A 24936-nucleotide genomic window follows, 5' to 3' on the forward strand; every position below is an offset into this window, starting at 1 on the left:
AAGGGAATTATTATATTTGTTACACACAGACAGAATTATGTATTTCCAGTTTAATTTTATTCATTTGGAAGATTATTGCTTACAGCTAAACTCATGATTCAATTTATTACAAAAATGTTAAATATAATATAAGATTACTTTTAAAAAACACTTTTTAAACACTTAAACATCAAGTTATAGCTTACTCCATTATGAGAAAAACTTGACAGTTATTCTGGAGAACAAAAGTCCTCTTACCAGACTAATAAATTTTGCGTTTCATTGGGAAGTCAAAGTCAGAGTCAGAAGAAAGGACTCTTCTGACTCTGGATTTTTAAAATGTAAAGTTTCCAGTCAGTAATGATTTGGGGAGTCATGCCATCTGCTGGTGTTGGTTCAGTGTGTTTTAACTTTAGCTTAGCTTGAAGTTAGTTTAGCTTAAACCCCCACAGATAATTTGTCACAAACAATGTATTAAAATGTGGAGTAAAATGTAAGATAAACATTTTATTATCATAAATATTGGATTAAAATAATGACTATTATTATTATTATAAAAATGAACATAGACAGATAATAAAAAAAATATTTATTTTTCTCTTTTTGAGAAGACATTTTTGTTTACAATGGAAAGAACAAACAAGTAAAAAAAATATTGTAGGTCAATCCCTAAGAAAACTTGTAAATCTTGCATTTGCCACTAGGGGGCACGGTGGGTCACGGAAGAAGTGCGACAGTTACTTCTCCCTTACGGCAGTTGATGACATGTCAACAACAGTCATGGCAACAAACAGCAACTACTGGGAAGGTAAGACATGTTACAGAAATAAAAACAAAACAACTCTCGACTCATCCCTGTCCTTGCTACACTTTGTAAATTCGGGTCACTTATATTTATCGACTCACACCACACGACGTGAATAAAGTTGGCGCCTGCGCGAATTAGATGTTTTAATTATTTCCAAAGCTAACTTGTTAGCATCTGGCTGTTAACGTCGAAGTTAAAAAGTTTGTATCGAAAAACGGAAAACGCTCGATTTTGTTTTTTTATTTGGATAGTATCTACTATTCTGCCCGTAAATGAATGAATTTAATTAAAAATGGCAGAAATTAAAACAAACCAATAACAATTGAAGCTTTATCACAACATATTTTAAGCTCATTAACCTAAAACAAATGTTAATGGTGGATCCGTTGCATCACTACATGTTTTTATTCATTTAAGACTTAAAATTTAAGCACAAGGGTGGTTAACCGTGGCTTTAAAGAGGTCACAGAAAATCAGCATTATTGTTTAAGGTTGTTTGAATCATGTTTGGGTAAACAAACCTTTTTTGTTTTTTTAGGATATAAAGATGATCTAATTACATAGAGCATCACACGGGAATTATGGACCCCAATGAATCCTTTGCAATTGTGATAATGCAGACTTTTATTTTGCAGTGTTTGTCGTTCAGATCCGTTTATAAAACTATTTTACGGAGCCAAGTTGTCATGTTTGTTACTGTAAGGAATTATAGTTTCACCAATAAGGCAGCAACATACAACAGTACACCATGAAATACGGCAACATTTTGTGTGTAAACAGTATAGCAAATTCTGAAATTAGGCTAAACATTTATTCAAACTAGAAAACCACATGCTCATGAATCAAGTTAGCTGATGTTTGGTATGTAAGTACTTGGAAAAAAATAATTTGTATTAATGTCTGATGTATTTCTGTGCCTAACTCATCTCCCTTATGTTGTATTACACCAGTATCCTTCAGATGGCTTTATATTACCCTGGTTCCTGTATCTTTCCTGTCACCTGAAAATATTTTCCCAGCGTGTTTCTCGGTTTCTTCCCTCAGATTTACGGAAGCAGGCCAGACAGCTGGAGAATGAGCTGGACCTCAAGCTGGTCTCCTTCAGTAAACTCTGTACGAGTTACCGCGGCGGCCATGACCAGCAGGAAAGAGACAGCAGGTAGCTCCAAAACTTATTGTTATTTATAATGCACAAAGTGTAAGTTTTAAAAAGGATTTATGTGTTTATATTTTTACCAAATGAATGATGAACCTTTTAACATGTTTCCGTGACACCATGCAGCGAGTATATTTGAATTTGATAAGTCGAATCAGGTGTTTTGTGTTCGGGTAGTGGTTACAGAGACAGAGATAAATTACATTCTTTTACAAACTTTACTGTTTTAGTTTTTACAGTGTCAATTTGCATTGATTTTACTTTGCAGTAAAAGTTGACCAGTTAAACCACAATCAGTCATCTTAAGTCTCAAAATCCTAATTTTCCCTTGTTTAAGTCAAAATGACCTGTTAACATTATTTCAATTATTTCATGTTGAGTTAGCAAGTAATAAATTAGGTGAACTAAACAGGCAAGAATATCATTGAATGTTGCTAGAAAATTAGACTGAGATCAAAAATCTTAAGAAGAAACGTTCCTCTGCCTATCAGGAAAGACTCATTCAGTCTCTGTAAAGTTTATGAAATGTGAGGAATTAAACCTCAGGTTTACCTAAGAAACATTTGAGGAAAAACATCTAAAACACAAATTCAACACATTTTGTAAATAAAAAAAATACACGCAAAACTTTAGAGGTAATAAAATAATTTTGTGTCCTTCCTGTTTTTGTCGTTGAATCAGGTCAGAGTCTTTTGGGCCGTTCCAAGACAACGTGCTGGTGGCCATGACCTCCGAAGTGGAGCAGCTCTTGTCTAAAGTAGGTTACATCCATACCGTTTGGTCAGTAAAATGAAAAGGATTTTCAGGACTTTTTTTTTTTTTAAAGATATTATGAGAATAGCTGTTTGAATTAATTGCAGTTAATTTCCATCATTATGTATTTCTCTTATTTAACTTGTTAAATAATTTATAGTTTACTCTTATTCAAAATTTGTTTGCAGCTTTCGGCGGTGAATGACAAAATGGCCGAATACACAAACACACCTGGAGCGTTGTCGCATAACGCGGCTTTAATGCACACCTTACAGAGACACAGAGACATTTTACAGGTACTTACTGCTGAACGGTTCTGCTTTTGAAGGGTTTCTGGTTTAAGATTTCTCTTTATAACTGTAATAATGTTTTTTTTTGTAGGACTACACACACGAGTTTCACAAAACCAAAAGCAACTTCCTGAGCCTTCGAGAACGGGAGGACCTGCTGGGCTCTGTCCACAGAGACATTGAGTAAGCAAATCCACACACAGGCACATAAACACAAATTCTGTATAATTCAGGTACTATATCACATTAAAGATGTAGTATGTAACTTTTATAAAGAATATATTCTTTATATATTTGTTAAAACTGTCACCAGACAGATAATCTGTGAAGAGATCGATTTCCTCCACCTCTTCCCTGAACTACCATTAACGTCCCTGACCAAAAACAACCAGTCAGAGCCAGGAGGAGGGACTTAGCGCTGTCAATCAACTCATGTATTCGCTGCTACATTTGACAATGGCTTAGAAATAACTTACCCTTTAGGAAAACTGTTTATCTGCCATCATCAGTGGCTATGCTATCTGGCCTTAGCATTCACAACGGCTCTGCTGACAGAGAAAAGCTGTAGCGGTTTCCTAGCATGATGAGCGGCGCCACACAAGATTGTGATTGACAGCGCTAAGACCCGCCTCCTGGCTCTGATTAGTTGTTTCTAGTTAGGCAGAGGAGCTAGACTTTTTATTTTAGAGATTTCCTGTCTCATAACAAACTGTTCTGTTATAACAAAAAATTGTTTTAAAGAAGTTATATACTGGAACTTTAATATGAAGCAGATTTATAAATTCACTTTGTTATTTATGTTGTTTTCAAACGTAAATATTTTAAAAATTCTGACAGTTAAAGGCTTACCTTGTTGTTATTTTCTTCACACCTCGGTCTTGTGGTATCCTTTCCTTTTCCTGTTTTTCTTTTCATTTTTTGACCATTAAAATGTTGAAAGTGGATTTTGGTAGTTTTATTCTCAACCAGCAGGGGGCAGAAATGTGCAGCTTCTTTCTGTACCATCCACCCGTTCTGCTATCATCTTTCATACTCTAATAAGAGGCACCTCCTTTCATTACGGCTTCCTCCTCCCTGGATCTGTATCTCCCTCTCACTGTCCGTTTCCCTCTCCTTCTCTGGGGAATCTCTTCTCCTAAGTGCCTTCTACAGTAAATCAAACCACAAGGCTTTCATTCAGCCCAAGACGAGGGAGAGCGGTTACATGTGGCCGGCCCGGTCCGGAGAAATGCTGCATCAGAGTAGGAGAGGGAGAGGAGGACGGGCAGATGGAGGCAGAAGAAATGTGCCCTGATCTGAAGCTGAAGGGAAGAAAGTGAATTTTAATTATTCCCATAGAGATAGGTGGTGAGATGTGTGGTAACAAAGCAGATAATAGATGATGAATTTAGTAGATTATTGCTCCAGATATAAAGTGGATGGTGTAAATAAGAGGTTGAAGCAGAGAAAATCACTGAAAAGTACAAATGCTGGTTTTAAAAACTTCTGTTGAATCTTTCTAAGGTTTAAATCAAGCATCTTCTTTTATTTTAAGGATGAAGAATTTTACAAACTGTAAACTTTCCCACAATTTTATGGTCCAAGAAGGCAGGATTGATTTCAGTCATTTCAAACTTTAACGTCTTTATCAGAATTTCTTCTGATTTTCTTTGGATTTCTAAAGTTTCTAATCCAACTAACAGAGTTGAGTAGCAACTGGTTACATTTATTTACTTAATCATTTACTTAAATGATTAAGTAAAGTTAATCATTTACTTGATTAACTTCTTTTAAAATTTTCTTTTTACTACGCTTTTTTTATTATGAGGTATTGTTACTTTTGAGTAAAATTTATAGATTTTCTACCCACTGAATGAAAAACAAACATGTTTTAACTAAAATTTCACCAGACACAAACCTGCAGCTTTTGTCAAAGTTTAATAAGTTTTTTATTAAAAGAAACTGATTTAGAAAAATTTAACTTTTGCCTCAATTAGTTATTTTTTGTCAATTATATTAATTATTTTAATTTTCAGCCTTAAAATACTAAAAATTTCTACTTAGCTTTAATTAATTGATTTTAATTAATTAAAGCAATTAATTAAAAATTAATGATTTTAAACTATATTAATTAAAATAATAGTAATTTTTTTTTACCATGGAAACAAACTTTTCAGATGAACCAAAAATATAACTTTTTGTCCTTTTCTCCTTTAACTGAAGCTGTTTGGTTCGATGATCTTTGTCATCATCGAAGCGTCTCTTCTTATATTAGTTTGTCCTGTTGCTCAAGTCTCATACTTATTTTCTTTGTTTTAGGACAAAAAGCATTTTCCGGATGCTTGTTTGCGGTTTTACCTCTAGTTTCTCATATTAAGTGTCTCTGCTCTGTTTTTCTCATCAGATCCTACAAAAGCAGCTCAGGAGTGAATAACAGGAGGTCTGAACTTTTCCTAAAGGAACATGAACATCTGAGGAAGTAAGAAAGCTTTGGGAAATCAATATTTCTCTCTCTTTTTCAGATAAAAAAAGAAAAGTATGTTTTCACGTGAAAACAAACTATTCTTTCCCCTCTACAGTATATCAGACTTAATTTCCCATTCATTTAAAAAAGTTAAAAAACATTTTTTAATTGTGAGTCTCATTTAAATGTATATGTTTTTGGACTTCTGCCTTATATAGTGAGGTGAACAGTGAAGAAATAATCTACAATAACTCTGAAGAATTTGAATTAATATGAGTTACAACAACATTTACTTTTCCTTTGGGATCAGTAAAGTTATTTTTTTTATTTATTTTGAATTTTTTGAATGTAGAGAACTGATTTATTATCCCATTTTTAGATTAATGTTAAACCGCTGCTGGTATTAATCCAGTTTGATTTTTTATTATTGTTGTTAAAAAACTTCCAACAATCGCACACCACTTCCATCTAGCTGGTAAATTTAAGCATATTTTATCTAATTTGCACACTAAATACCTCCATTTTTGTTTATTGTATGCACTTCTAGCATGAAGAAAAGTGTCAATTTAATGTCATTCAAACAGTCAAAAAGGGAGGAAGTGAGAAAAGTAGAGCTGGCTGTCATCCCAGACACGGAGCGGAGGGCGGTCGGGTTTTGGCTCGCCTCTCAGCTAGCTGCTCTGCCACTTCTTGGTCTCTTGTTTGCTCTGCAAACACAGATAGATAAAATAAAGCTCCTCTTCGTGTGTCGTCTCTTTAGAAGCTCCTCCATTCTCAGGTGAAGGTAGTAAATCACCAAAACACAACAAAGGAGCAGCCAAGTCAACAGCTTAATGCGTTCTGAGATAAAAGGAACCGGGCAGCACAAAAAGGTCCGAACAGAAGCAACTGGATGGTTCTGATGTGTGTATGAACACAGGCTGCCCGACCGGCCACATATAGATTATAGAGACCTTTGATAAATACCTAATATTTCGTCCTAACAAGCCTTTGGGATTCTGATTTTCCACATATGAGTCGGTATACTCTGCAGTTTTACTTGCAGCTAAGTTTAGTTTCTCAGAAAGTTAAATACTACCAAAGAAAAAAACTGAAGAAGTGTTTTAAATATTAAACACAATCATAGGGAAGATTGTTGACTTGACAGCAGAAGGTGATTGTCCACAGAAAGGTAACTGGAAGGAAAAACTCCTGTCATTTTCATTGTTGTAGCATTTAATCTTTGGTTTATTCTAATGTTTCTCTTTAAGCACAGTGTGAGTATAACAATAGGAAGCTAACAGTTACGCATATTTGAGTTGTTAAAATACATCAGCAACATTTCTGTTGAACTTGTCACATGATGGTTTTGTCAGGCAGGTTGGGCTTTGCTGTCCTGCAGGCTGCAGATGGATACTGGTACCAGTTTCTGCTTTGCTTCTTTCCCATTTGGCCTGATGTAATAATAATGAAGCTGCAACCTGCTGCATGCCCTATAAAGGGATTTACATCACACATGCAGTACTGACGGTTATTTCAGAGCAGAAGTAAGAGAAATATCTCCATGTTTACACAGATAACTTGAAAAATGTGAAAAATATATGCTAATTTATTGCCCAGTACTACCCAAGGTTCTGTTCAACCAGTTTCCCTGCTGCAGAATTTGAGTAAATCAAGAAAAACTGGATCGTGTTAAAAGCAGAACTCTGTGCCAGCTAATGTAGGCTGGGCAGTAATGCGGAGGACAGCAGTGGAGACGAATAGATGGAGAAAATATAAAGCTCCGTATTGATTTTTGGTCTCCAGTGGAGTCTGACAGGATGCTCGCTGCTACCTTTCCATGCTCTTTCAGCTCTGGACCGAACACTTCATTTTTCAGTCTGTCACTTACCAGGGCTGCTAATGGCTGCCTGCTGAAACACAGGGGAGTGCGTTCAAGCTCACCGTCTTCCCTCTGCAGTCCGGCTGTCCTTACCTGCACTGCTAAAGAGAGAGACCAGGCCGATGTATCCAGAGAAGATCTGTTGCACAGAATAGCTGATACTAATCGACCGACTCCCTCCGTCAAACAGCAGTCAGCCTGCAGGATTCAATATAAGTTCATATTTCATGACAAAAGGCCTTACTGTGTTGGGAGATTTGTGACAAATGTTTTGCTTTTGGTTTAATTTGTCACAAGCTGGACAGTAAAAACAAAATGCTTTAATTTCTGTCCCAATCCCTTATAAGATCCCTCCTAAAACACAAAAAGTTACCAACGATTTTTTTCATCTAGTTTCTACAAATATCTTAGTAGACCTGAAAAAACACTAAATTAACTAATAAGTAACTTTTCAGCAAAGTGTAGGAGCGTTAGAGTAAACAATTCCTTAATATTGATGAAAAAGTGACGTTTCCATTGGAGGATTATTTCACTTATAAAATGAGGAAAATGTCTTGTTATAAGTGAAATAATCTGCGAGTATTTTTCCATCAATCTCACTGACTTAAAAAAGCTTCTATATCTTGCTGAAAAGTTACTTCTAAGTTATTTTTGTCTTTTTCCAAGTGTACTAAGATATTTGTACTAGAAACTAGATTAAAAAAATAAGATTTTGTGTTTTTTACAGTGAGTTTTCAAGAACTAGTAAGCTGTTGGCCTTTGCGCACTTTAAACAAAAAACGCTGGATTTCTACCATCACAAACATAAACATGGAGCCTGTTAAACTCTACAGGGACTGTAAATGAAACTGCTTGTTATTTAATTTGAAAAACAAAATGTTATAATTTGAGTGTGTGCCTTTTGAAATGTTCATGAACATGTTCAGAAACCAGCACAACGTTCTGCACAACGCCGAGGTGAGAGGAGGAAGTTTATTTGGATTCAGTTTTTTAGGTATAAACCAAAAGGTAAATATGTGGAAAAACACTGTGGAGTTTGGTGAAACGTTTGTAATACTTTATGAACCTCTATGTGACGTAATGGACTTTTTGATTTGTGTATTTCTTTAACAAAACAAACAGCCTCATTTGGTGTTTTTAACCATCTGTCCAAATAAAAACATTAGAGATCAGCGTTGGGTTGTAATTAGTTATATTTTTCATTTTGGTCTGTCTGATTATGTAATTTTTAAATATTAAATTATTTTTATCTGTTACTCGGTGCTTGAGTGAAGCCTTTTTTTACTCTTGAATAATTTCTTGAATGTCTGTTTTTCAGTTTGAGTAAAAATATGTTGAAGTAGATCTACTCTGACAGAAACTATTGTATCTACATAATGGATTTGCTTTGCTACACAAGTAAAGGTTGAAATTTTCATAAATCTTTAGGTTTTTTTGTACAACTTTACGAGGAGAACCAGTAAAATGGGCACCTGAGTGCATGTGGCATCCAAACTGTGTTTGAAATCCTCTCAGAAAGTTATTTTAAGCTGAAGCCGTCTCTTCAGTTTGTCAGATGGAGCTCAACTTTTTAATCTCGTTTCCTTCTTTTTATGTTCACAGCTCTAATAGTCTCATCGACAATGCAATAAGGTAAGCTTTATAGCCGCATCCAGCCTCTTCTCTCCCTTCACTCCCACACACCAGGAGGAATCCCACTCATTCTGGTCGATTAAAGCCGACTTTTGTACTTTTCAGCTCGTTAACTGAGACGGTAAATGCGGTGTAACGTGATATCACAAAGGCAGATATGTTTCTCCATTTCTGCGCCTGATGCCTCTTGGTTTGTCTTCTTCCTCCAGCATCGCCATGGCTACAAAGGAGAACATCACATTTCAGCGTGGGATGCTGAAGTCCATTCAAACCAGGGTCACAACTTTGGCCAGTATCCTTTTAGCTCAAATCGATTCTGCTTTTGTCTCACTGTTAGATTCATATTTCAGCTCTTTGTGCTCTTAGCTTTTCTATAACAACTGCATCATTAGCTCCCATTTATGCTTTTTTAATTATTATTCATATTTGCGTGGTTATATTAGAAATCCCACTAATGGATTTCGTTTTGCCTGCTGCTTTTTGTCTCTTACTTACTTACTGCGTGGAAGGCAGGCTCGGCTCGGCTCGCCTCTTAATTATTTTTCCTTCACCACAATTCCCCTCTCCATCAGATCGTTTCCCTGCTATCAACAACCTCATCCAAAAAATCAATCTACGCAAGAGGAGGGACTCTTTAATCCTGGGTGGAGTGATTGGTATCTGCACCATTCTCCTTCTGCTCTACACTTTCCACTAAATATCTGCTGTAACTCAGACCAAATGTTGCCAAGAGATTTATATGCTGCTCTGTGTTGTAACTGAGAGAAATAATTGCTAAAGCTTGTTTTCTTGTTGATGTTTGCACTACAAATGCTTAAAGATATATTTTCCTGGGATTATGTTCTGTTGATGTAAATTTTTCTTAATTAAAAGGTGGCGAGTGTTCAAATCCATCATGCTCAGTCAAGTTTATTTCAGCCATGCAGAACTATGGCACAGTCGTACAGTAAGAACGTATAAACATCAGAGTCCGAACATGAGTGCATATGAAGGGAAACGCCCCGTTTCATTGTTTATAGATTATTGTAAACATTCACACAGCTATGTGGAGCCAGTACAGCTTATCAAGGTAGCACGCGAAGCAGGACATCAACTAGAACAGCAGAAAGGCTTCAAATGTTTTAAACTAGAGATGCACCAATCAGCAGGTCGAAAACGGAAAAACCTTTTCATTAAATCACTTTTTTAACCAACGATGTCCAAAATAAGGTCCAGGAGCCGTTTGCAGCCCTTGGAATGATTTTGTGTGGCCCTGTTTCCAAATCAATATTGGTGCGAAGGGCAAGTTTTAAAATGTTTTTCACCAACAAAACATAAAAGTACTGAAATATATTGGGCGTGACACTGTTTTTGATTTTATGGTAAATAGAACCACTTTACCCAAAGGAACAGTCAAATCATTGCATTAAATAAGTGTTTTCAAAGGAGTGACTTAAAGCCTGTTCCTGAAATCATACAGTTTCATTAAAATATGACTTTTCCAGTTTATTTAGTTGGAATATTTTCGCCTTTTTTAATTGGATAAATATATTTTTGCTTCTAACTTAATTATTTAGCCCACAAGTCGAAAGTTGTGTCTATGAAAGCATCAAACAACCAAGCCAAGCTTTCAGGAGTCAAACTACTACAAATATCAAAGAACCTGCAGAATAAAATGCAGAAAATCTAAAGTTCAGACTTGAAAAAAGAAATCCTCATCGGTGCATCTCCATTTTAAACTTTTTGTAAACAGATTTTTTTTCCCTCAGCCATAAAAGTCCAGTTGATTGTAGCAAATTTTTTTAAACAGCAGGCAGGTTTGCTTTCTTTCATTTCTTTATCTTCACTCTTTTACACTCGTTCTTATGGGAGTCCTTAAATTCCTCTTAAAGTCCCTCTAGTTTGGTTTCTAAAAGGATTTCTCCTCATTCCTTTATTCCTGAGTTTGTGGGGTTATCAAGCAGGAGCGTTTCCTGAAAAGGACGCATGACGCACACCATCTTTCTTCATACTTTTTTTTTCTCTTTTTTGGTCCATAGCAGAAAAACAGAGCAAAAAAAAAAAAGTGCACATCGGAATTCCTTCAGACTTTTTTCAGCTCGTATTTTGTGCTTCCTTCCGTCTTCAATCTGAGATCCTCTTTCCTCTGTGCAATTTAGAGATCCGGAGAAGTTAAAGGAAACTGTTTTCATCCGCCTTGATTCATTGTTGGGCCTCTAAGAGAAAGAGAGCAGAGGGAAATATCTTTAACATTTAAGTCATCCTGCAGTGAGCAGCACTCGGCCTGTCTTCATACCTATTGTAAGCACGATGAAGATGATTACAACCACACCCGTCAGCATCGCCAGAATACTGAGCAGCATTGATCGACGCCCATACTTTCTTGCTCCCTCGATATCTCCCGTGTGGAGAACTGACCTCGACTGATGGGAAAGAAAAAATCACCAAGCATTAATTATTTAAATGAAGAGAATCACCTGTGGTTCTCTTCCAGAAAAAAAAACTAGAATAAACTCGAAGAAAGTCGCTGAAGGATTGCAAACACTCACCACATTCGCGTACCACAAGGCGCAGACATTGAACGGCACTCCGGGGCAGAAGCAGGACACCACGGCCAGCCACAGGTAACTGGGCGGCTCGGATCCCGGTGGAACCGGGGAGGAGAGCTGGCCCAGGCTGAGCCGGGAAGTAGATCTGGGTGGGGCCGTCAGCTGCCCGATGGAGCCCGACTTCAGCGGGGACCGGCGTCCGTTCTGTTCCGCGTCCAGGGAGCGGACGCTGCTTCTGGTGTTCAGAGGGAAGGAGTCGGAGGGTTTGAGGTTGCTCTCCCCGGTCGGCTCGGCGGGGGCTTTGCTCAGCAGCTTCTCGGTGTCCTGGAAGTCGGTTGGGTTGGAGACTTCCCTCTCGCCCAGGCCAGTCTTCTCGAAAGCGGCGTCAGTGTTGATGGCCATCACCGAGCGGTAGGATGGAGGTCCTAGTAAGTCTTCCCTCAGTTGTTCTCCTTGGGGGGTCATCACATTAAAGCGTTCAAATTCAGAGAGCGGCCTATTTAATAAACCGTCTAACTCCATCCAGATTCCTTATTGATGAACGCGATGTTATTGATGTCTCTGTCCCTCTGGCGTTTAGTTGCCAGTGACGCACGCCTCGCTTTTTACCCCCACCCTCTGGTGTTAGCTCTGTGAGGTATTACAGCATCCATCCCTCACATCCTCGGCGCATCACCAGCGCTGGAGCCCTACTTAAGCACCAGGCGAGGCATGAAAATGGCAAAAAAAAAAAAAAAAAAAAGCGATTAAACCTCCTTTAAAGTGAACGCGCGCGGTGCGTAAAAGCATTCCATTTACGCGCGGCGGCAGCAGCCAGATCAGCAGCCTGGACGCGGCCAAGTGCGTGTAATGGAGAAAGGAAAGAGAGCGGACGCAGAATCACAAACCTTTCAGTTTATTCACGATCTGCTGACTGAGAAACTACTGCGAAATTTGGCCTTATTGAGGTTTTTAAGTGGAGGAACCTCAGATGACCTGTGAAAATCTTTGGTTTTATGAGTTCAGTAAAGCCTTTGCTAAATGTTTATAGCATTCTTGTTTTTAAAAACATGAGGTATGTATTTCGGTAGGGACCAGTCTGTTCTATTTCATATACTTACACCTAAAATGTAAAAAAAAGTGGAGCAGCTGCTCCATTGTTTCTTAAAACTGGGGTTGCAAACTCATGTTTTTGCTCCTACATTTTTCTTTTTCTTTTACCAAAGAAATAACCATTCCCTATCGACCAGAAAAATTAAATATTCTTAATTTGTATTTTCTTTTGTTTCTTTTAACAACCAAGTTATCATAAATCATTTCAAAAGTTTTGTCCCAACCTTAACCTCTGACGCCAACCTCCAACTTAGCACAAAAAAGTCGCTTCATCTCCAATGTCAGTGTAGCTTTATCACCACTGTAGATAGATAGTAAGGGTTCTTAAAATCCTCCTTCTTTTACCAATGGTGACATTCGAACTTAAAATGGCATTAAAATGGAAATTGCTGCGGAAGGTTGTACCTGCAGGAATAATTTGAAGAGAGGTTCAGGTGCAGAAACTTTTTTCTCAAGGTTGCAGCAAAAATGTTGCACATCTTCTACGAGTCTGTTGTAGAGGCTGCAATTTCTTCGGCCACCATCTGTTGGGGTGGCAGCATCATGGCCAGGGTTTCAAACTGGCTGCCGAAGATGTCCGGTTCTGTTCTGGAGACGACTGGAGAACATCTGAAGATTACTGAGCAAAGAATGATCCTTTAAAAAGTCCAGAAACATCTGATCATCCTCTTCATGAGTCTGTTATGCCACAAAGTGTCTTCTGTCAGATGCTTCTTCAGAGTAGCTGGAATACAGACTGCTACAGGAGATCCTTCCTGCCCACACACATCATATGTCGCATTTTTGTAAATATTTATATCAGTTTTAGCATGAACTACTTCTGTGATTATTTTTTATATTTTTGAAATGTTTAGAGTACTTTGGTAAAGTTTAGACCTCCTGTTGATTTAAGTGATTCCACTCCGGTGCGTGGAGGTGGAGGTCGTTTTGTTCGTCAAATGTCCGGTGTGATGACGGGAAGTTTTGGTAAAATGATTATTTTTTTGACCACTTTTTGAAATTGTAACATCAGATTAAGTTAAGTTTTGTTTCCATCTAAGTTGTAAGTTATTATTTCGTCCATTTTTTTTTTACAAGAAATAATACATGTATGCATATATATTTTCCAAACAATCAAGTCGGAAGTAGGTTGAAGAACCAATCACCTGCTGCCAGCCACGTCCTTGTTGGTCCGCGACACGTCAGAATGAACAATTATCTACAAAACGCGTCAGGATTTCAGCAGAAAACCGGAAAGCAGCTGAACATCGTGAGCAGGTAAGGACGAGCGACATGCAAACTTCACCTGACTGCTCAACTTCATGCATCAGAAGATGTTTTATCTTCTAATATTTTTTTAATTATAATTTAGGAATCCATGAATTTGAGACGAAATGCCTAATTATCCTCAATTGTTTTTATTTGATTGTGCTTTATTATTACTACACCTTCTTCCATGGGGTTAAAAAGTTTACATTTTTGAATAAATTTAGTTTGTCAGTTGCACTATTTGTACTTTGATTAACCATTTGCCGACTTGACCGATTCAGTGCCTCGTTCCGGAGAAGGTGATGCTTCGACTAGGACATTTGTCTTTTCCTCATCACCTTGATCCTGAAGACGGAGAGCAGCACCACAAACTGGTCACAGTCCATTCAGTGTGGTGTGCGAACAGAATAAACACCATGTTAAAAGATCAACAGGTTGGTATAACATTTTATTTATGAAACATTTGGCAACCAAAGAAGCAAAACTGAATTTCTGACACACGGTATAAAGTTAGTTGGTTCTTTATTAGAAAGTAACTGAAATGATACATTTGTATTTAATATCACATCTAACAGTAACTGTAACAAAAGCTTCCAAAATGAATTAGAAATATATTTAGTATTTTAAAGTTACAGTCTTGAGTAATTAATTCTGTAACTTTTACTAAACTATAATATTGAATTAGTTTTTAATTTTATTTAAATAATTAGCAACTGCTTTATGTAACAGGCATATTAAATATGTGCTGCAGTTTCACTGAAGGTAGATGCAGAATAACAAAACAGAATAACAGTTTTTATTCAAACATATTTGACAGACCTGAATTATAAGAATATCTTCAGTAAAACTAGTTTGACAAACTCTAACGTCGTATTTCTATTTACACTCTTGCATCCATACGTAAAGATATAAACTTTTAATAGAGGTTTGGTGAGAAGAACAACTACAAATGTGTTGGTGTTGCTTAGTTTCAGATTAAGAAAATCTCACAGGACGGTAATTATTCTAATTTAGAAATCAGTGTCACAAATGAGATAATTATGTCTTGCTTAGTTTAACTTAAAAACTAACTGAATATTATGTATAATTGAGCAAATGTAGATCTTACACATGCATCAAATTCTTCCAGTTAATCATTGAAGTTTAAAAGGATTTAATATTCAACCTAAAAGATGCAAAACAGAAACTCCTTTCACACTTTTAAGTGTCATTAAACTTAAATTTTAATTCAGTGAGAATTTGCCGCCTCAAATTTCGTCCATCTGCCAGTTTTTAGGGCATTAGCTCCACCTGGTGGTAAGTTTGAGGAAGCACACCAGGCCCATGCAATTCAAGGCGCTCAAGTTCATGCTGGTCAGTAAAAACATACAAATTGTGATTTATTTATACTCTTAAACTCCTACAGCTCATGTTTACACCTTAGTGATATATTTTTAATTAGTCTCCATATTTTATTCAAAAGTCTTCATCTTAAGTTTATTAAAAACCAGGAATATTTAAGCAAAATTCTTAAAAATCCCCTTTCTCCTCAGTAATAAATCCCAGCACCTCTCCATGTTTGTCCTGTGACTTCACAAGTGAACATGCTGCGGAGGAATTTGATGAAAAGCCGAAGACGCCTTCAGGCACTGAAAAACAGACGTTATGCAAGTTTTTTTCCCCCCTTTCTTTTCCTCTGGAGATACGCAACAGCAACCGAACCGAGGCCACACTATAGAGTCTTAAAACTCGATGCAGAGCATTCAAGGAAACAGAAAACAAGAGTTTTCAGTTTTTAAATCAATACATACACATTTCTGTGAGGTTTTATTTTCATTTTTTTGGACATGAGATCGATCGCTGCTGTGGTGTTTTATTGCCTTTCCTCTGAAGCGCACTATGAGACTTCTGAGGGGAACATTTTGTTCTTTATTGTAAGGCGGAAAAATCCAATCATTCTCAACATCCATGCAGGAACACAAGATTTTATCACAAAAAACTATTGAATGGGTTAACACAGAATACAATGATTCAAATCGTAAATTAAATATCCAGTTTACTGAACTGCATTCATCAGCAGCGTCCATCCTCTTCCTCTTCTTCTTCTTGAGTCATGCAGGGCAGGGCTGACCAGAGCAGTTCTTCAGCTGGCAGCTTTAGCATGCATACAGGAACATAAAGCTTGCCAGTGAAGAACTGCTGTGAGTCAGCCATCAGCAGAACATGTCGCACTGTGACACACCTTCTCCTTAACATCACAAACTGCGACTCCGTCTCCTTCCTTCTTCTGATTTTGGTTTATCCCTGCAGACAGAGAACAACAGACTGTCAAACTTCCTCGATAAAGTTTCTCCACATGAAGCGTAGGCACGAGGTGGCCTGCAGCCAGTCACACACGTACGGTTAGTGGGCGCAGAGAGAGAGAGAGAGTGTGTGCGAGTGTGTGATCAGCTGTGATTAAGTGGCTGAAACTAGATGATATGTAGAAACGCCTGAGGACATGCACACACACAAGATCATGACTGAGATTACCAGCAGCGGCCGCTCGGCTCCGTCTGTGCATGTTCTGCTGGGCCACCGGCAAAATTCTTGGATGTTCTTTTAGTTATTTAAAAATCACAGACGGCCTCTCAAAGAAACAGTCAGTTACTGTGGTTACGGGATGAGCAAGAGGAGCGGACAGTCTGTGCATGAGAGTGGAGACGCTGGAATCAGTTCAGAAGTGCAGAGAGCTTTTTGTGAAGCATTAGAGACCTTCAGGAGGTTTGGGAGAAGAATCATGTCGTTAAATATGATATACAAACTTTAAATTGGGTTTAGTCTGCACTGAAAGTAAATGTTCACAAATTTAAATTCAAGTTTTGTCTTAGAGAAAAAGAATTTTAATTCCTCCTCCAGTGATATGAATCCAAGTAGACTCCTTTTTCTTTTTGACAAATAAAATATAAGGTGCTTGGTCAGCATTAAAAATATTTTTTAGCCTTCCTACCTTAAGAGGTGACGTCACACTGGGTGTGTGTGAGGAGCTGCTTTAAGAGATTTTTATTAATATTTTACAAGTCAAAATAGAGTGGTAAAGTTGACTTGTTTGATTATCATGGTTAGAAATGCTAGCATGAAAAAAAACAGCATTCTCTGTGTGACTTAATGTGGAATCTTATCATACCAGAGATTTTCAAATATGTACAGAGCAGCGTTGCTCATCGGAATCAGCCTTCCTGTTATCTGCGAAAATGTCTTCCTGTCTCACGCCCTGAATGAACAGCAGACATGTATCGACAGATTTAGTGTTTGCAATTCTTTTGACTAGCTTCTTCGACTTCGTGCTTCACTGACCTTCTCTCAATAACTGCCTTCTCACCGAAGAGCGTTGCAGTCACTCTTTGCGGATGGATCTTTATAGTACAGTCACAAATCACATACATTTAATTTTTGTGATCCCCCCCCCATTCTAAGCTGAATCAGCTAACTCACTCACTTTTTGGTTACCTAGCAACTCACTCACTCTAGTCTTTGGTTACCTAGCAACAACATGTTGAGTAACATGTGCAGCAACCCTTTAAGGTTTCGCATAACCGCTTAAAAATAAACTGGATACAACAAGAAAGATTAGCCTGCCAGTTTGGTAATATTTCAGGTATTTAAAATAGAAACTAATTAATAATTATCTGTTTCAACTGATATAAAACATTTATTGTGATATGTTTTTCAGCCATATTGTCCAGCTCTACTCACAAGAGGCAAATCAGGCTATTTGGAAATATTGCTGGTTGCAAAACACTCAGTTGATCTGTCAAAAACTAAAGGAGGTAAATACCATGATTCTCTGAAAATTTGTGGTATTTGCTGAAAACCGTATCACAGTGTATGTGTTTTATATCTGTTGATATTGATAATTATTGATCAGATTAGATTGCCATTGTACAGTAAGCAGAACAATGAAATTATTAGCCCAGCTCTTCTTAGAGCATTTATAAATGGTCAAAACACATTAGACAGTGTGATCTGAAAAAAAGGATGCTTTGTTTTTTTTTTGTTTTTTTTTATTATTATTTTAAATTTATAAAATCCTGCCAAACAGTTGGCGTGACATTTAGTTTTTTACTTTTAAGCAGTTATGAGGCACAGTGGCGAAACCTGAAACTGCCGCTGTGTGAGTTACTCAACAGGTTGTTGCTAGGTAACCAGAGAATAACTGAGTTGCTAGGTAACCAAAGAGTGAGCGCGTTAGTTAATTTCACCAACCTAACCATTTTTTTCCTCTATTGTTCTAATTCTCAGTTGTGGCTGAGCCTTTTTCCTTCAACCAAACCTAAAACAGAAAAACTAAAATGTGTCACACATTTTAGAAAACTGACGAATAGCTGTTCAGTAAATGACAGTCTGAGCAAGTCTGTGCTTCTCCTGCCTGCAGAAAACCTAATCTTGAGTAGCTCTGGAGGCGAGAAGGATGAGCTCACGTGAGGCAGACGGGCAGCAGTACGTACTGTACGTTCCTGCAGGTTGGAGCGCCAAAATAATCACAAATATTTGGGAGTATTTGCTGGAGGGCATAAGTGGCTCACTTAAATCATCTGAAAGAGAGTTCTTTTGACCATAAAACTAAGAATCCTCTGTTGTGCAGAGACATAAGCCTCCTGACTGATTTATCAATGTGACGAATGTCTTTTTTTTCCTGAATGTGGTGAGTCAGCAGATCTGGCGGCTGCTTGTGCTGGCTTGCAGCTGACGCGCTCCGAAAACCAATCTCCAAACAACATCTCAACACAAGTCATCAACTGCAGAAACTGATTTATGTTTCTGTGCCAATCAAATCAAGTTCACATATGGAATAAATGAAACCAGCAATGTCATTTATTTTAGCTTTCTCCAGTCAAAGATAATGGCGGCCCACTGGACCTTTTCTTTCCATCGAAGGCATTAAATAGTGATTGGCAGCACATGTCGTCTTAACTGTCCTCAATCTAAGTTCAGAAATATAAAATTAGCTACAATAAGGTTAATTTCATTCATTATTGACATTGGATTTATCCAATAACACAACTGTTTGATGAAACATGCATAACTTACAAAAGGATTTTGTTCCGTTTTTTTAAATGGCAGCCAACACAGACCCAGTTAGAAACTTGTAAGGGTTTGTGATGCACCAGTTAAATGGTAAATTATAAAAATGTGACATGTTTTCTTCACATCTGCTGTTCATTCAGAGTTCAGGTGAGAGAAGATCTTAGTAGATAACATGAAGGCTGTAAACAAACAGAGTGTAGCAAGGTTGTTCTGAACAGGAAAATCTGGAAATTGTGGCGGAAGGACACAAATAAGGAAGAAAGAAAAGACACAAAAGGAAAAGAAAGGAAGGATACAACATTTAAGCAACAGGATAGGGAATCAAACTGGGAACACAAACATATTTCCATGTCTTATTTTCCACATTAATCTACACGTGGAAAACAAAATCAAATTCAGACTTCCTAAGGACTCTGTGAAACATCCTAATAACGCTTTTTATAGGCAGGAAAGGCTGCGTTAATAAAAAGATGCATATTCAATCTGTTATCCAACACGCAGTAGAAATGTAATAGAATAATGAGAAAATGAAAAGCAGCAGTCAAACAGATGATCCTGAGCTCAGTTTGCTGAGACGGCCCTCCACTCCCTCCTGACCTGCTTATTGGTGCTATGCCTCAGAGTGGCGTCTTCAGTTTCCTGTCTCCTTTTTTTCCCTTTTCTGTGTCAGCCATGACCAAGTAATGCCTTTGTCTCAATTAGCCCTGTTTTTGTAATGTTGTTTACAGAGACTTTATAATTTATTTTATTTGTTGTTTCTGTTTTATTTCAGATATTTAAAATATCTTCCAGTGTTTNATTATGTAATTTTTAAATATTAAATTATTTTTATCTATTACTCGGTGCTTGAGTGAAGCCTTTTTATACTCTTGAATAATTTCTTGAATGTCTGTTTTTCAGTTTGAGTAAAAATATGTTGAAGTAGATCTACTCTGACAGAAACTATTGTATCTACATAATGGATTTGCTTTGCTACACAAGTAAAGGTTGAAATTTTCATAAATCTTTAGGTTTTTTTGTACAACTTTACGAGGAGAACCAGTAAAATGGGCACCTGAGTGCATGTGGCATCCAAACTGTGTTTGAAATCTTCTCAGAAAGTTATTTTAAGCTGAAGCCGTCTCTTCAGTTTGTCAGATGGAGCTCAACTTTTTAATCTCGTTTCCTTCTTTTTATGTTCACAGCTCTAATAGTTTCATCGACAATGCAATAAGGTAAGCTTTATAGCCGCATCCAGCCTCTTCTCTCCCTTCACTCCCACACACCAGGAGGAATCCCACTCATTCTGGTCGATTAAAGCCGACTTTTGTACTTTTCAGCTCGTTAACTGAGACGATAAATGCGGTGTAACGTGATATCACAAAGGCAGATATGTTTCTCCATTTCTGCGCCTGATGCCTCTTGGTTTGTCTTCTTCCTCCAGCATCGCCATGGCTACAAAGGAGAACATCACATTTCAGCGTGGGATGCTGAAGTCCATTCAAACCAGGGTCACAACTTTGGCCAGTATCCTTTTAGCTCAAATCGATTCTGCTTTTGTCTCACTGTTAGATTCATATTTCAGCTCTTTGTGCTCTTAGCTTTTCTATAACAACTGCATCATTAGCTCCCATTTATGCTTTTTTAATTATTATTCATATTTGCGTGGTTATATTAGAAATCCCACTAATGGATTTCGTTTTGCCTGCTGCTTTTTGTCTCTTACTTACTTACTGCGTGGAAGGCAGGCTCGGCTCGGCTCGCCTCTTAATTATTTTTCCTTCACCACAATTCCCCTCTCCATCAGATCGTTTCCCTGCTATCAACAACCTCATCCAAAAAATCAATCTACGCAAGAGGAGGGACTCTTTAATCCTGGGTGGAGTGATTGGTATCTGCACCATTCTCCTTCTGCTCTACACTTTCCACTAAATATCTGCTGTAACTCAGACCAAATGTTGCCAAGAGATTTATATGCTGCTCTGTGTTGTAACTGAGAGAAATAATTGCTAAAGCTTGTTTTCTTGTTGATGTTTACACTACAAATGCTTAAAAATATATATTTCCTGGGATTATGTTCTGTTGATGTAAATTTTTCTTAATTAAAAGGTGGCGAGTGTTCAAATCCATCATGCTCAGTCAAGTTTATTTCAGCCATGCAGAACTATGGCACAGTCGTACAGTAAGAACGTATAAACATCAGAGTCCGAACATGAGTGCATATGAAGGGAAACGCCCCGTTTCACTGTTTATAGATTATTGTAAACATTCACACAGCTATGTGGAGCCAGTACAGCTTATCAAGGTAGCACGCGAAGCAGGACATCAACTAGAACAGCAGAAAGGCTTCAAATGTTTTAAACTAGAGATGCACCAATCAGCAGGTCGAAAACGGAAAAACCTTTTCATTAAATCACTTTTTTAACCAACGATGTCCAAAATAAGGTCCAGGAGCCGTTTGCAGCCCTTGGAATGATTTTGTGTGGCCCTGTTTCCAAATCAATATTGGTGCAAAGGGCAAGTTTTAAAATGTTTTTCACCAACAAAACATAAAAGTACTGAAATATATTGGGCGTGACACTGTTTTTGATTTTATGGTAAATAGAACCACTTTACCCAAAGGAACAGTCAAATCATTGCATTAAATAAGTGTTTTCAAAGGAGTGACTTAAAGCCTGTTCCTGAAATCATACAGTTTCATTAAAATATGACTTTTCCAGTTTATTTAGTTGGAATATTTTCGCCTTTTTTAATTGGATAAATATATTTTTGCTTCTAACTTAATTATTTAGCCCACAAGTCGAAAGTTGTGTCTATGAAAGCATCAAACAACCAAGCCAAGCTTTCAGGAGTCAAACTACTACAAATATCAAAGAACCTGCAGAATAAAATGCAGAAAATCTAAAGTTCAGACTTGAAAAAAGAAATCCTCATCGGTGCATCTCCATTTTAAACTTTTTGTAAACAGATTTTTTTTCCCTCAGCCATAAAAGTCCAGTTGATTGTAGCAAATTTTTTTAAACAGCAGGCAGGTTTGCTTTCTTTCATTTCTTTATCTTCACTCTTTTACACTCGTTCTTATGGGAGTCCTTAAATTCCTCTTAAAGTCCCTCTAGTTTGGTTTCTAAAAGGATTTCTCCTCATTCCTTTATTCCTGAGTTTGTGGGGTTATCAAGCAGGAGCGTTTCCTGAAAAGGACGCATGACGCACACCATCTTTCTTCATACTTTTTTTTTCTCTTTTTTGGTCCATAGCAGAAAAACAGAGCAAAAAAAAAAAAGTGCACATCGGAATTCCTTCAGACTTTTTTCAGCTCGTATTTTGTGCTTCCTTCCGTCTTCAATCTGAGATCCTCTTTCCTCTGTGCAATTTAGAGATCCGGAGAAGTTAAAGGAAACTGTTTTCATCCGCCTTGATTCATTGTTGGGCCTCTAAGAGAAAGAGAGCAGAGGGAAATATCTTTAACATTTAAGTCATCCTGCAGTGAGCAGCACTCGGCCTGTCTTCATACCTATTGTAAGCACGATGAAGATGATTACAACCACACCCGTCAGCATCGCCAGAATACTGAGCAGCATTGATCGACGCCCATACTTTCTTGCTCCCTCGATATCTCCCGTGTGGAGAACTGACCTCGACTGATGGGAAAGAAAAAATCACCAAGCATTAATTATTTAAATGAAGAGAATCACCTGTGGTTCTCTTCCAGAAAAAAAAACTAGAATAAACTCGAAGAAAGTCGCTGAAGGATTGCAAACACTCACCACATTCGCGTACCACAAGGCGCAGACATTGAACGGCACTCCGGGGCAGAAGCAGGACACCACGGCCAGCCACAGGTAACTGGGCGGCTCGGATCCCGGTGGAACCGGGGAGGAGAGCTGGCCCAGGCTGAGCCGGGAAGTAGATCTGGGTGGGGCCGTCAGCTGCCCGATGGAGCCCGACTTCAGCGGGGACCGGCGTCCGTTCTGTTCCGCGTCCAGGGAGCGGACGCTGCTTCTGGTGTTCAGAGGGAAGGAGTCGGAGGGTTTGAGGTTGCTCTCCCCGGTCGGCTCGGCGGGGGCTTTGCTCAGCAGCTTCTCGGTGTCCTGGAAGTCGGTTGGGTTGGAGACTTCCCTCTCGCCCAGGCCAGTCTTCTCGAAAGCGGCGTCAGTGTTGATGGCCATCACCGAGCGGTAGGATGGAGGTCCTAGTAAGTCTTCCCTCAGTTGTTCTCCTTGGGGGGTCATCACATTAAAGCGTTCAAATTCAGAGAGCGGCCTATTTAATAAACCGTCTAACTCCATCCAGATTCCTTATTGATGAACGCGATGTTATTGATGTCTCTGTCCCTCTGGCGTTTAGTTGCCAGTGACGCACGCCTCGCTTTTTACCCCCACCCTCTGGTGTTAGCTCTGTGAGGTATTACAGCATCCATCCCTCACATCCTCGGCGCATCACCAGCGCTGGAGCCCTACTTAAGCACCAGGCGAGGCATGAAAATGGCAAAAAAAAAAAAAAAAAAAAGCGATTAAACCTCCTTTAAAGTGAACGCGCGCGGTGCGTAAAAGCATTCCATTTACGCGCGGCGGCAGCAGCCAGATCAGCAGCCTGGACGCGGCCAAGTGCGTGTAATGGAGAAAGGAAAGAGAGCGGACGCAGAATCACAAACCTTTCAGTTTATTCACGATCTGCTGACTGAGAAACTACTGCGAAATTTGGCCTTATTGAGGTTTTTAAGTGGAGGAACCTCAGATGACCTGTGAAAATCTTTGGTTTTATGAGTTCAGTAAAGCCTTTGCTAAATGTTTATAGCATTCTTGTTTTTAAAAACATGAGGTATGTATTTCGGTAGGGACCAGTCTGTTCTATTTCATATACTTACACCTAAAATGTAAAAAAAAGTGGAGCAGCTGCTCCATTGTTTCTTAAAACTGGGGTTGCAAACTCATGTTTTTGCTCCTACATTTTTCTTTTTCTTTTACCAAAGAAATAACCATTCCCTATCGACCAGAAAAATTAAATATTCTTAATTTGTATTTTCTTTTGTTTCTTTTAACAACCAAGTTATCATAAATCATTTCAAAAGTTTTGTCCCAACCTTAACCTCTGACGCCAACCTCCAACTTAGCACAAAAAAGTCGCTTCATCTCCAATGTCAGTGTAGCTTTATCACCACTGTAGATAGATAGTAAGGGTTCTTAAAATCCTCCTTCTTTTACCAATGGTGACATTCGAACTTAAAATGGCATTAAAATGGAAATTGCTGCGGAAGGTTGTACCTGCAGGAATAATTTGAAGAGAGGTTCAGGTGCAGAAACTTTTTTCTCAAGGTTGCAGCAAAAATGTTGCACATCTTCTACGAGTCTGTTGTAGAGGCTGCAATTTCTTCGGCCACCATCTGTTGGGGTGGCAGCATCATGGCCAGGGTTTCAAACTGGCTGCCGAAGATGTCCGGTTCTGTTCTGGAGACGACTGGAGAACATCTGAAGATTACTGAGCAAAGAATGATCCTTTAAAAAGTCCAGAAACATCTGATCATCCTCTTCATGAGTCTGTTATGCCACAAAGTGTCTTCTGTCAGATGCTTCTTCAGAGCAGCTGGAATACAGACTGCTACAGGAGATCCTTCCTGCCCACACACATCATATGTCGCATTTTTGTAAATATTTATATCAGTTTAGTTTAGCATGAACTACTTCTGTGATTATTTTTTTATATTTTTGAAATGTTTAGATTACTTTGGTAAAGTTTAGACCTCCTGTTGATTCCACTCCGGTGCGTGGAGGTGGAGGTCGTTTTGTTCGTCAAATGTCCGGTGTGATGACGGGAAGTTTTGGTAAAATGATTATTTTTTTGACCACTTTTTGAAATTGTAACATCAGATTAAGTTAAGTTTTGTTTCCATCTAAGTTGTAAGTTATTATTTCGTCCATTTTTTTTTTACAAGAAATAATACATGTATGCATATATATTTTCCAAACAATCAAGTCGGAAGTAGGTTGAAGAACCAATCACCTGCTGCCAGCCACGTCCTTGTTGGTCCGCGACACGTCAGAATGAACAATTATCTACAAAACGCGTCAGGATTTCAGCAGAAAACCGGAAAGCAGCTGAACATCGTGAGCAGGTAAGGACGAGC

General features: G+C 38.2%; 3 protein-coding genes and 1 long non-coding RNA gene across 5 annotated transcripts; 1 reads left to right on the forward strand and 3 right to left on the reverse strand.

Moving 5' to 3' along the window:
- Positions 1 to 682: 682 nt before the first annotated feature.
- On the forward strand, positions 683 to 20944 carry LOC103139201 (Golgi SNAP receptor complex member 1-like). 2 transcript variants are annotated; one of them, XM_007553711.2, is made up of 9 exons: positions 683 to 787; positions 1832 to 1946; positions 2625 to 2700; positions 2885 to 2992; positions 3078 to 3169; positions 5370 to 5444; positions 20021 to 20050; positions 20260 to 20342; positions 20623 to 20944. In XM_007553711.2, exons 1-9 carry the CDS (start codon positions 745 to 747, stop codon positions 20745 to 20747), a joined length of 747 nt encoding a protein of 248 aa, XP_007553773.1. In that variant the 5' UTR covers positions 683 to 744; the 3' UTR covers positions 20748 to 20944. The 2 variants fall into 2 exon arrangements, with proteins under 2 accessions (XP_007553773.1, XP_007553765.1); XM_007553703.2 differs by lacking the exons at positions 20021 to 20050; positions 20260 to 20342; positions 20623 to 20944 and adding exons at positions 8893 to 8922; positions 9132 to 9214; positions 9495 to 9814.
- LOC103139189 (tumor suppressor candidate 5 homolog) lies at positions 9816 to 12139 on the reverse strand. The gene is made up of 3 exons (XM_007553693.2): positions 11451 to 12139; positions 11198 to 11324; positions 9816 to 11117 (listed from the first exon to the last, which is right to left on the reverse strand). Exons 1-3 carry the CDS (start codon positions 11970 to 11972, stop codon positions 11104 to 11106), a joined length of 663 nt encoding a protein of 220 aa, XP_007553755.1. The 5' UTR covers positions 11973 to 12139; the 3' UTR covers positions 9816 to 11103.
- Positions 15584 to 19608, reverse strand: LOC107836468 (uncharacterized). The gene is made up of 2 exons (XR_001662373.1): positions 16012 to 19608; positions 15584 to 15923 (listed from the first exon to the last, which is right to left on the reverse strand). It is a non-coding gene; the product is annotated as an uncharacterized LOC107836468 (long non-coding RNA).
- On the reverse strand, positions 20943 to 23739 carry LOC103139214 (tumor suppressor candidate 5 homolog). Its single transcript, XM_007553722.2, has 3 exons — positions 22580 to 23739; positions 22327 to 22453; positions 20943 to 22246 (listed from the first exon to the last, which is right to left on the reverse strand). The coding sequence occupies exons 1-3, from the start codon at positions 23099 to 23101 to the stop codon at positions 22233 to 22235; spliced, it is 663 nt and encodes a 220-aa protein (XP_007553784.1). The 5' UTR covers positions 23102 to 23739; the 3' UTR covers positions 20943 to 22232.
- Between the last annotated feature and the right edge of the window lie 1197 nt (positions 23740 to 24936).

This window comes from Poecilia formosa, unplaced genomic scaffold (genome assembly GCF_000485575.1).
Source record: "Poecilia formosa unplaced genomic scaffold, Poecilia_formosa-5.1.2 Scaffold3, whole genome shotgun sequence".
Taxonomy (NCBI): domain Eukaryota; kingdom Metazoa; phylum Chordata; class Actinopteri; order Cyprinodontiformes; family Poeciliidae; genus Poecilia; species Poecilia formosa.